This window comes from Heliangelus exortis, chromosome 1 (assembly GCF_036169615.1).
Source record: "Heliangelus exortis chromosome 1, bHelExo1.hap1, whole genome shotgun sequence".
NCBI lineage: Eukaryota > Metazoa > Chordata > Aves > Apodiformes > Trochilidae > Heliangelus > Heliangelus exortis.
The window spans coordinates 48,165,255-48,178,571 of NC_092422.1; the positions used below are offsets into that span (position 1 = coordinate 48,165,255).

The 13,317-nt window shown below is 36.3% G+C and overlaps 1 protein-coding gene across 1 annotated transcript in view; it reads left to right on the forward strand.

Annotated features, from left to right (window-relative positions):
- GPC5 (glypican 5) overlaps nt 1-13,317 on the forward strand; it is a 213,383-nt gene that overhangs the window by 107,961 nt on the left and 92,105 nt on the right. Inside the window, exons 4-5 of the mRNA XM_071733289.1 lie at nt 7,622-7,755; nt 11,750-11,875. Of these exons, the coding sequence (XP_071589390.1) occupies nt 7,622-7,755; nt 11,750-11,875 (260 nt within the window). The remainder of the gene's footprint in view (nt 1-7,621; nt 7,756-11,749; nt 11,876-13,317) is intronic.

Consider the following 13,317-nt stretch of genomic DNA (forward strand, 5'->3'; position numbering starts at 1 on the left):
ATATGTTTTTTCATTTTAAGTTAATAGCATACCTGGTAAAAGTTTTAGAGCCCCATTTCTGCTTTCCTTGACAGTCACATTCCCGCTGAACTTCTTTTGATTTACACAGCTGACCCTGGATAGACTTAGATTTAATGAAGAATTCTGCCCATATCAGACAAGGGGGGAGTAATGTTAGCCCTTTGCGTCAGAGCTGAACTTGCAGGGCACACAGAAGTAAGGAGAAATAAAGTATATTTTAGCCACTAGAGAGCATAGATAAATCAGTCTAACTACACACAGGCAGCTGATCCTTGGAAGGGGCTACTGCCGGTTTTATATAATTGCTTTTCAGAGGAGAACCACAGAGTGTTTTCACTGAACGTAAATGAAACACCTTGGCATCCACTGAAGCAGACTTGGATTGGGAGAGCTGGCAGCCTCTCACAAGAAGCAGTTTTGTTGAGATGCCTTTGAAGAGTTTGAACTGGCAGTGCTGTATTCTGGCTGTGGAGTAACTTGGCTGAGAACATTAGGATTTCCCCTGACATTAAGCCATTAAAGAAAAAAAAAAAAAAATCATTTCCTTCCCTCCCACCCCCATTCATGAGGAGAAGCCTTTTTTACTGCCAGACTTGCTGAGTGTTAGTCCCTCATGAAAGGAGCAGCAGAATTAAAACCATTTACGGCTTTGCTAATTAAAGAGCAGAAGATAGAAATTAAAATTATATTAACTAACTCGCATTTTATGGGCTATTAGATTTTATTGTACAATCAGAATGTGCAGAATTATTGAGGAAATCAGAGACAATTAAAAGTGGACAATATATGAGAACAGGCTCAAGAACTTGGGCTGGACAACTCGTTTTGCCAAGTGGGGGAGTAGGAAGAGGATTAAGAGTTTTGGTCACATAAAGGTTGTGAACTGTAGCTCCAAGAATCCAACAGCTTGGACAGCAATCTTTAGCAGAATAATATTAAAAAATTCACTGATTGAATTGTCTCTTCTTTGGTCCTCCATTTTGACTGTAGATTTCCCTGAAAAGATGTAAAGCAGACACTGATGCCACACTAGTGACAGAGTGGAATAATTAGTTCAGTATCTCCAAGCTGTACATTTATTTATATATCACAGAATTTATATTTTTTTTTCAGCATGTAATCTTCTCATTTTTTTCTGATGAGGCTACTACCACTGACTTTTGATGAGTCTACACGTTGTATCTCTGCAGTTGGTATTTATCTTTACTCAATGCCATCTAGTTGGGTTGACAAACTATTGTATTTAACAATGTTGGTTTTAATTTGATAATTTTTTTCCTTGAGCTTGAAATCACTTCCCATTCTATCTCACTTGAAAAATTATAAATAAACTTTTTCATGTATCACCTGAAATTTTGTGTACAATTTTGAATAAAACTGCTTTGCAGTCCCCATTATTTGTCAAGTCTATTGAAGATTTGTCTTACGGGTGATAATTGTTTAATAATTTGTGCAAGCATTATTCTAAGTACCAGCTTTCCTTCTGTAATTCTCTAGGCTGTTATTCACAATCTTTGCCCCTTCCATCTGGTCTTGGACTTCTCTTGCAAGTTTTGTAAAATGATCAAACCTGTGTATGAAGATTAAAAAATTAAAAATTGCCCCTGTAACTCCAGAACATGCTTAGAATTCTGGATGCCTAACATGTATTGCCACGGGTCCTGAAGCTACAGTGGAGAAAGAGACAACTGGTCTCAGATAAAGAAAACAGAATTTACAAATAAAGCAAAGGAAATAATACAAAATTTCTGCATGATTTTCCTGTGCTGTAAACACTCACAGGACTGCGCAGGTCCTAGAAGCTTTCTCTCCTTGTTTTCAAGAACTTGAATTTTGTAGGGAATACTTAAATATTCCATGCACACGTGCACGTTCGCATATCAAAAACCATTTTTCCTTGCAACAGAAGTTTGATGCTAAATAAGCGAGTACTACAAGCCGCGAAGTCTGCTGAAGTGCTTGGAAATTCCGAAATACTGGTGCTCCCTCTTGTGGTTTAGCTAAAAAGAGACAAACAATTGAAACTGGCGCGTTAGAAGCTCAGATGGATGTTATTACAAGTTAAAAGAAGAAGCTAATTTTACTTTGAGAAATCTTAATTTTCTTCTGCTTAGATGATCAGAAAGAGCCCAAGCCCTGTGTTTCCTGGTCCTCTCTTGCCCTGCCTGCACAGGCAATGAGGTGCAAAAAGGATGATGCTGTGTCAGTCGTTGTCTTCTCTGCCTGACACACAGCCATCTACTCGAACCTAAAACACATCCACTTGCAAGGATTAGCTCTGAGGCAAGGAAACTTCATAAACACTCAACGAATTGTTTTTCAAGATTAATATCTGGGGTATTTTGGTTAGTAATCTGTTGCTGGAAATGCTTGTGACTTGTCAAAAATCTGTTTCTCAGAAACAGTAGTCACTTGTATATTCCTAGAAGATAAAATTAAGAACAGTTTTTCTTTAACAAATGTATTTTCAACTAGTCTGTCCCTGCCATCTCATTCTAGCTTTGTTTTAGAGTTATTAAATTCTACAATTTATTAGACTTCAGCTGTCCATTTGCTCACAAACATTTGAGGGGACTTAGTTTTTTTGTGGGATGGCATAAAATTTGTGATCTGGTGGCTAGAACTGAAAGCCACTAAGACTGAAAACTGACCAAAACATGCATCAAATAAGACCATTTTTAAATGCCTGAATGGACTATGGCTACACTGATGGCTTACAGGTCAGAATCTGTGTCAAGCCAGTGAATACTTGGCACATATCCCACTTACAGGAAATCTTGGGTATATTTTTATCAGAAAAATTACAGTGCTTTCTAAACTTACTAAAAATAGTAAGTAAGGGAAATGGCAATTTTCACACTTCTGGTTTCTGGTTCCCAGTGAGAGACCAAGAGTTTTTGTTTCTGGAGGAGTGTACTTCCCAGTTACTCTATTCACAGCCGTAAGAACTGGTTAAACAGACCACAGGCAAGCTGCAAGAACAGAAGATGCTACTCTTTTCAGTATATTTCAAAACAGCCTATGACCCCAAGTGGAGAAGAGAGTCTCAGGAATCCTGAGACTAATTTCTGTCACAGTGGTAGCATTTAAGGAATATGGCATAGCTAATCACTGGGACTTGGTGTATTTAGTTCCAAGTGCACCACAGACTGTGCATTCAGTTTTCTTCAGTCATTTGATGTAAAGTCATTTCACTAGAAATGCTGAAGTCAGAAAGTACTATTTATATAGTGGGAAAAAAAGCCTCAAAGAATGTTCCTGATTTCTCTTACTGAGCATGTGAACTTAGAGAACAGAATCCTACCATTATTGGTACAAATCTCCCATCATTTTCCAGTCCTGTGTAAATGGAAAGCGCTGTGATGCTCCAGTTTTCCAAACTGTAACTGTAAGCAGACATTCTACAGAATTGTACCAAGCAAAATCAAGCTGCCATAAAGTTTGTGTGTGGCACTAATTGCAATTTAACTGCATGGTTATTACAAGAGCTTTTAATTAACCCAGTCATCATACTGTGGCATACAAATTGTGCATAATAACAGCGTGCTGAGTATAATGACAATAGGTTTATTTTAACTACAAAATAAGGGAGTTTTATCATCTTCTGAGGTATCTTTTTATGTCCTTAAATACTGTGCAGTATTTAAGAATATTTGACCGAAACCCACAGAAAACCCTTAGTAAGTGGCTGGGGTTTGTGTGTTTTAAAATTTTATAGCAGTCTTTAATTCTTCCTGGAATTCAGTGAGATGTGTAATTCTCTCCTGAATAATATTTTTGGTGATTTTTCAGTCTCATTTTTCTCAGAGTATTTTTAGTCTCCTTTGAGAACCATTTTGTACACTCTTTTAGGATTTTTGTGTGTGAAGCCAAGAAAAATACTTGGTTTGTGGAAACATTCAGTGGGAGTACCCTTTCAGTGAAACTGGATGTCTCATCAAATACTGCTGCAAGATGGTCATTTGTTAGATCATGAGTGTAGTGAGAGCATTCCCCTTCTCCCAGACTTAAGATTTGGATCTGTCTCTCACATTTTTACTCAGAAGGTTAATTTTGCAGCCCAAAAACTAAAAATCAAGAAAAAAAATGTAGGTAATGGATATAGTTGTAGTCCTACAGAAAACACTAGAAATACAGCCAAGTGACATTGTACTTAGACTGAAGACCTAAATAATTAATTAACAAAACAAAACAAAACAAACAAACAAAAAAAAGTAGGCATTCTTATGGAATTATCTGGTTTTTAGACTATCATCAGCTCTGCACTGGGAAATGAGATACTGACATTTTGGTTTAAAATCATTTGGCTCACAGACAGAACAGGCTCCTGAAGGCAAAATAACAGAACTTTTCCTGTGCACAAGTTTACTGAAAAAAAACAGGTGACATGGAAGACTAAGCCAGTGAGGGAGGCAAAAGTACATTTGGCATGCATATACAGTTATTGGTTTTAAAATGATATAAAAGTGACAGCCTCTAGTGAGCAGTTAAGAAAAGACAGATTGAGTTCAGCTGGGTGAGTGACACAAGTGTGAGGTTCCAAACACAAAAAAGAAGAACCAACACCAGTTCCAGGGGTTTGTGTATCAGAGACAGGAGAAAAGTAACAAGAGATGATGATACCACCATTGTATATGCCAAAGTTGCTCATACTGCTAAAATTGTGTTCAGAAGAACACAGAAGCAAGTGACTTGGTTAGAGATTGGTGAGCTAACTTTCAGCTGTGAGAGCTGTTGCTGTCATTAACAGAACTGAGTTTTCAGCATTATAATTACTGTCATGGACTTCTTTGGGTGAATGCCACAGGTGTATCTGGTGCTGAATAAACAATTTTTATCTTTTCATTGATGTTGTTTTCAGAATTTTCAAAAACTGGCTTTGCAAAAATATCTGTTCTTAAGAAGACATTTCAGATTAAGGCTGGATTCTAACGGGTTTTATATATATAAAAGTCACTCAAAATTAATTTTTTTAAGAAAAAGTTTTATATCTGAAATTAAGGTTTATTTTTAAATGCATTAGTAAATGAAAATTTCCTGCAGAATGCGTTTCTTGAGACGTTCACTCAAAATGAATAGATAGAGAGAAAGGTTAAAAAATAGTATTTTGAAGGAACTGTATAATACATATAAAACAAATATTCATATTCCAAGCCATTGGGACTGCAAAACTTCTTGGTTTTCTTTATTTGTTCCTTTTAGTCAGTTAAATATAAGGAGATTTTATTGGAAATTCAAGACATATTGACAGCTGTGGATTGTCCTGCTGCCTTAGTAGGTTTTTTTGGTTCACTATAACAGGAACCATTTCATTTTTTATTTTATTTTTTTAATTTCTTTTTTTTCCCCAATCCAAAAGACTAGTACTCATGTGCTTAGGGTCTGTATTGGCCAGTGAACCTTCCCCAGCATATTTCTCCTCCCCTCACAGGCTCCCACTCTGTCTCTGAGAGTGCCCAGGCATCTAGGGTGAATCTTTTGGACATCCAAGGCACCTCACACCTGCAACATCCTACATACTTAACCTATGCCTGCCATGAGACAGAGCCTCCTTCCCAGACATCTGGGTTTGACTCTCCTGTGCTGTTGTACCCTATTATTACTCTTGATAAGGCAAAGAGCTGTTGAAGAGCACATGGCAAGCTGGAACTGAGGCAAGAGTTGCTTTGTCCTAAAGGTCGATCACAAGCTGCTGGTGTCACGTTGGTGGGCATAGCAGAATGTGAGCAGAGACAAGTAAAAGGACAACAGCATTTTTGTCTTTGGTAGATCTCCATGATATGCAGAAAGTGGCTGATGGGATAGGTTGCTGAAGAGGCTGGTGAAATGCAGCACTGAAGGGGCAGAGTTATGCAAGGATGGATGAAGCCTAGAGAGCATAGAGACTTACAGAGTGGTAAGCTGGCTCCCTGGGAGGCCAGTTAAGCTTATGAGGAATGTGGGATACCATGCTCTGAAGATCTAATGGGGAAAATAATGTAAAAATTGTGAGGGGTTACTACAAATGTAGTAAGATACTGTCCAAGGACACACTGCTTCTGATAAGAAATGGTAAGATGAATATTTCAAGTGAGGTTGAAAGTGCATCCCATTAAGGTCCTTAAAGTGTCCCCATATGTGCAGGGACAATTATGTTACAGGTAAATTCATGCACCTCATTTGAAGGGGATTCAAGCTGCAACTTGGATGCATAAATTAGGACATGTGAATTTCAGCCAAAAAGGACTATTCAATTTCTATTTTACCCTCACTTTCAATTCATAAGGTAAATGCTTATTCATGTGTAGTAATAATGCTAATTCTTTCTTCTTTTGACTGGTCCAAGCAAGTACATTCAATGAGCCTTCATTATTACCATTTATACAATGCATAATAAGAAAGAAACTCATCAAAGTTAGATACTTTCATTTTCTTTAAGTTTTAAATGTATTTCTAAACTAACACTACAGTAGTGGAAGGTTGTCCCTAAAACCTTTCTCTTTGATATGTGTGATGGCAACATGAAAACTTGACATATATTTCCTTTCTCTGTTCTTACCTTTTGGGATGTACAATACAACAGGCGAAAATAATCCTTCTTGGATAGCATATGCATCCTTTCCTCTTCCTCTTTCCCTTGGTAGCATTTTGAATATGTTTCTGCTACATTGATTGGATCTTAGCTATCTTACAGCCAACAGTGGTGGCCTCCTTTTTCTTTTAAAAAAGTGATGTTTTCATAAATAACTTACAATATTAGTTTTTCAATAGGGCATGCGTGCACACAAAATATGTACTGTTCAGTCTGTTCAAAATCTTGTCTGATATGATTCCCGGCATGCAGTATCTCTTATTTAATAAATATGCATAGCCTTAATTATTTTTATTCAGTGACAAGGAAGAATAATGAGCTATGAATGTGAATTTAAAACCTCTATCATACGAAATGCTCACTGTCACATCGTACAGAGAAGAAAATGGGAGTTCATGTGAATTTGTATATATTGACATCTGGTTCAGAAAGCCAGACATAAAATCCCCTTGATATTTTCAACATCTATGGTCCAAATCATTAAACTTACATCTTGGATCATTAAATTTACATCTTGCGAAGTTGTAATGTGAGTTTTCACCATGCTAACTGTTCACTATATGCTCTGGGTAACTGTGCTGAACATGCCATTATAATTTGTCAACCCTGAAAGAAATCACAAAGTTCAATGCATATTAAAAATGTGATTGGGTTATATTACAGAAAAAAAATGGAAATTTGTCACTGTTCACAATTCATCAATTCTCTGAGGTTCCTGTTACTGTCTGCATAAAAATACATTTTATTTAAAGGAAGAAAAGACAATAAAATACATGTGGTGACTTGCTTATATCCCTGATATTCCTTCAAAGAGAGTGATTTTGTTTGGTTTTTTGCCTACTATAAAATGACTAATTATGTGTTTACTGCATATAGTCTTGAGAAGTATGATAATTAATGATACTTTTCTTAGCTTAAATTCCACAGAACACATTTTCTTATTAAGGTGGACTTAAGCTGAATTAAGAGACACATAATAATATCTGTTTACACCTGTTCTTTACTTCTTCTGGATTTTTCTCCCTTTAGGTGAACAAGGTATGTGGTCCTCCTGTAAGAAAGCCTACACAGTCTCCAGGTTGCTCCTTTGATCAGAACAAAGATAATAAAGGACTGAAGATGTTCTCAAGAGACAGTGAAGAAATCCTCACCAACAGAAGAAAGTAAGACATTACTTTTACAGCCAGAAAGAAAGAATAAAGTAAGCCAATAATTTTACAACAGAATAGATTGTATTTGATGCAATGGCATGCATTGCTAGAGAATAAATAAAGACTGCAAAGAAAGAAGCATTTTACAATACAATCTGCTCTGTTACAATTTGGAACAAGTCATTTCATAACTAAATTTTGTTTTGTGAAATGATGGACATATGACCAAAGTAATTTGGCGTGTTTAAAACTGTTTAAGTAGATAACATTGGTAAAATATGAACATTATCTTTTTGTGTATATTCTCAAAATAGATCTAACTTACACATCAGCAGGCATTATTAAGTCTGTCAAGAAGTGATTGTGACTTTTTTTCAGAAGACTGTACAAATTGAGCAGACAAAAAGAGATGAATATTTGTCCTTGCATGCCTCTCTACTGTGAAAAATCAAGCAATTAAGCATTTAGGGTTAAATCTTAAAATACTCTTTCAAGCAAGCCCAACTGATTTTATTTTTTTTTTCCTCTGGCTTTTTTGCCAATATATAGTGGATTGAGGTGACTGCAAAGACAGATGAGTTTGAGTTATAACTGGCTTAAAATATAGAGGTAGGAGTTTCAGCTGCATTAGAGTCTATGGAGAAGAGGGCTCAATTTGGCTGCCACACAACTACAAGCATCCAGTACCACCTGAGGATACCTCCAGGTATCCCAGCTGATATTTTGCCACCAAGAAGGATACAGGTGTCCTGAGAGTTGTATAATATATTCTGCCTTCTTCATGTCTCCTGGATAGCTGAGGGCATCTCAAAGGCCTATCTATCTTTAGACAAATCAATCACATCTTTAATGACTGTAAGGAGTCATGGAAATGTAAGGATAGTATTATATCTGAGACTAAGGGCTCTGTTAATAAAATAAAAAAATCAAAATCAGAAATTTCATTTCTATTACAATGATTGCTAAAATACAGACAGGTTTTCTTTGTCCTCTTTTCCCTTCCACTTTGCAGCACAGAAGGAAATCAAAGTGAAAGAATAACAGGGAATAATTGCTCACTCCTGGTGTCTGGAGAAGAAAAAGTACCTCTGAGCTTTAGACTGTTCTTCTTGGGCCAAAATCCTTTGTGTTCCAAATAGTGGAGAAAAACAAACAAACAAACAAAAAAACAAACACAGAATTTAGAGAACCTGGGGGAATGAAAAGAGATTAAAAGCAGGAGTTTGCTCTAGCCAGCACAGAAGTTTATCAGGCAATACCCATTGTACAGGCACATTTTCTGTGTGTTGTGTAGCTAAGCAAGTTCTTGATGTTTCCTGCTTGCTAGCACTCTGCAAATACTAAACCATGTTCTCAAATCTCGCTTAGTCCAGGATTTTTCCATGTTTCAAAATAAGTGGTGTCTGTATTGACTTCAGGAAGACTGCCCAAAAAATCCTAAGGGGCATCAGAGGCATTGGGCAACACAAAGCTATGTTGTTTTCCTGTTATTTACCCCTGCCAGAGATGCTGGAAACACTTTGTGGCATACAAGAGTTGCAACACCAAAAAAAAAAAAGGGGGGGTAGGAGGGAGAAAATGTGAGATCGACTGACAGAGATTTCAGGTAGACAACTTCATGGTTTCTATCATCTGCATTTGCTACCTCCTGGGTCACCTGTTCCTTATTAGTCATAATCACTAAATATATTTTACTTTATATTCCCATGAAAACTGTAACAACTCCTCACATGGAAGAGTGACTTCAGCAAATGCTTCAGCCTGCTTTTAAGGAACTGCTGCTCTTCTCCACTGTATTTACCTCCTGTGCACTTCTGGCAGCAGATTTCTCTCAGAAGCATTCACAGGATTTAGCAGAAAAGAATAGGCTTCTCCCAACTCCTGTGTACTAGATCCATGACAGTTATCTTGGGGAAAGCAAATGAACAAAAAAGGCACCATTAACTGTGTGATTACTAAAAGTTCCCTCATTTCCTAATCTTTTTCAAATGCATCTCCAGATGAAAGTTTACATTTCCAAGTAAATGGACTGTCTCTGCCTGAACTTCTCCCAAGTCCTTTTTACCATCAGATATAAGATGGTATTTTTTGTGGTACAAGCAGAACAGGCAATTTCTCTGTTCTTTTAACACCAAAAGTTGTCATATAAATTTTAAATATTCTCAGCAGAACCTTCCGTAGTAATATACAAACTTGAAAGTATATAATCCTTTTTTCCTCCAGAACTTAAGACTGCAGACAGCTTTTAGCAAGGAGAATTAAATTGTAAAACAGAATGAACATTTCCAAATAAATGGTAAGAAGTATCTGCAGCTTCCACTGACTGTAATTGCACATTTGTGCTCAGCTGCCTATAATTACATGCTATCTGGTCTAGAAGATGGTGATGTGAAAATTGACATTCATACCATCTGCCTTTCTAACTGCTTTGGTCAGACTTGAAGAGGGGATGAAATCACTTACAACTTAACTGTTTTAGCTGTGCCTTGGGATGTATTTACTGATCAACTGCATAACTGACCTTTCTGTTAGAAAGCAGTTTGTCACAAGATATTAGAGTAGCCATATTTATCTAAGTTTCTGTGTTATACATGGATTGATTGTGCAGAAGAAGAAATTCTGACTAATTCTTTTGGGAAGTCTGTATAAACATATAGAGTTTTCATCCAGAATGTAAATCCAAAGCATGGGCAAATCGAAATCAGTCCCACTCAACGGGAAATGGAGGAAAATTGCCAACATACTGTGGGCACTGGGTACCACTTTGGGGATGGAAAAACACAAGATACGACTATTCATAGCTGAGAGGGTGTGGATGAATCATATTTATACATTTAAAATATGTTACACACAGGCAATTGTATGATGCATAGTTAAAACTGGTCCTACCTGAGATTTTCAGAGATGCAGTTTTAGACGTAGGAGGACATTTATATCATCATATTAAATAGGCATAATAAATTTAAATCACTGTAGTATGTGTAAAATATTTGCTCTTCAAATACAAAAAGATGTGGCTTTTTAAGATTACAGACTATGTAAACACGTTTTATCTGGCTGAATTTGCAATAATATATCATAAATTCCTCATTCCATTCTAGGCCTACATTGACCAAATATAGCAGAATGTTTAGAATATTTCTGTAATTTTTTTATAACTCCAAACACTGTACAAGAATTTAACATGAAGTGAAGCTTTCTGGCTTACAATGCAATGAGTAGAGCATTTGCTAGTGCCATTCTTTTTGCCTGCAGGTCACAGATAACTCAGTATAGTGTGATGCTTGAAACCAGAGTGAATACATAATTTGATTTTTCACAGCAGGAGTGGGTCTCCCAGGAAGGGATTTTAAATACACAAGCAAACTATTTACAAACATAAATATCACAATCCAGTTAAAAAAACATGCCTACTAAAAAGCAATTCATTTGTTTTGATTTAAGTACAAACCCTTATCATTAGCTCTGGGCATCTCGACAATTATTTAAAACAGTTATACATCATTTAATAACTTAGCAGCACAGCACATGATAAAACTGATGTCATTTTTCAGAGAGTAATTTAAACATCCACTAAATATTTAACACCTACATCATAAATGCATCTGACCTAAATCTTGGGTTGCTCCACATCTCTAACAAATATTCCTTGTCGCATTTGTAACGCTGTGTAGGGCACTAGTCAATAGCACATTTGAAAAAGAGAAGACTTATTCATACCCACCTATTTTTTATTTGCTGTGGGGTTTTATTTTGGGTCAGGAAAACATTATTTGGTACATCTGCATGAGTGTAACTTTGCAAACTCCATCATAACACAGCTTTGTAAATCACTGCAGTGAGTGAATCAAACTTACCTGAGAGGAAACTGCGAAATAGTTTTGAGAAATCATTGGAATGAAAGGAGAGAAATAGAACAGGCACATTCCTTATCTCCTTGTAGAAATGCACAACAGGAGTACTACTGAATGGTACCCACTGACACTCTCAATTATTTCCCATGCAGAGAATTTCTCAGTCACCTCCGACTCTACCGAGCATTTTATGGTGGCCTGGCTGATCAGCTGTGCAGTACTGAGCTGGCAGCTGCTGATGGACTCCCATGTTGGAATGGAGAAGATGTTATAAGAAGGTACCTCTCTCACTCACTTTTGTCTGTTCTTTTGTATTCTGTGTTTCTCCAAAGTTGCTTCACCCTCCTGCCAAGGATGCTGTTGCCCTAGGTATACATCAAGGTTAGTTTGTAAAACAAATCAGCAGAGGTTTTCTTCTTTCTGAATTCATCTGTAAATAGTAAAAAATATAAAAATCTCCCCACGTTTCTATTTTGATCTTCAGGTATTTGTCCTTCAAATTTACAGCGCCTCAACATTTTCTGGAAAAGAACCTGGATTGGCATTTACAAAATACAGTTGGAAAAAGATTTTTATTTCAGCTTGATCTTTATAAAATGCTCCTTTTAAGACAGAATGTGTAATAACAGACTCAGGCTATTTGCTGAAAACTTTCTCTGCCTCTAAAGAATGAAGTAATCTCTTAATATATATGGTTTCTCAGGAGAGAGCTAAAAGTTAAGACACAAAGCTAACACATTTTGAAGGTGAAATGCATGTATAGTTTTAAGTATGCAGTGGCTTGGGAGTCATTATTCAAAAGCAGTGGCAAAGAAGAGGTAATAATAAACTGCTCTTCTCCTGGATGTGTATCTCTGGAATCAATATATCTCAGAGCTTACAAAATACTAGCAATTGTGGATGTCAGAAGGGTTTTCAGAGAGCTGATATTTATATATATGTATATATATTTGTAACTCTCATCACAAAATCAAGTATTACTCTGAGCAGGAAGTCCTTCTGATGACAGAGATCAAAATATTAAAAGGTTCATTGCCTTTCTTTTTTTTTTTTTTTCATTAAGATCATGCTATTTTTACAGCATGTATTACTAGGTAGCATCAAAGGTCATAATCAAAGCAGGTGGCTAAAAGCTGTGGTATCAGGTAGAGGGAACAGAGACAGCCTGTACCTTCAGCTGTCACTAAAAAGGTGAGGTAGGAGCTGTAATTTATTGATTAATGATAGCTAAGAAAACTTAATGGATACCCTTTCAGCAAACAGCTACAGATTTACTTTTCTCTATTTCTCTGGTTAGTCCAATGCTTTGGCAGCACTTTGGCCCAGTGAGTGGTTGACTGTTGTGATGGTCTAATTGGGAATCTTTTTTCCTAAGATTTCAATTCATGTCTTCTCTTTAGATATCTATGTTTGAGATTTAGTCTCAACTTTACTTATTGGTTTTGGTTTTGCTGCCCTTCCTGAAATGAGTTTCTAAATGTTTCCACAAAACCAAATGTTTCAGTAAGAATTTAAAGTTAGCCTACTGCTACTGAAGATTTCTTATGAACAAGGTTCTTGTATCATTAATTTGGCTGCTTATAGTCTTACTATTAATATACATTTTCAAACCTATATCATTATATTATATGGTACTATTCTATTTTAATTATTGTATTATTATATTCTAATTACCTTTGTACTATAGACTAGACTAGCCTAGACTAGACTACTTCATTTG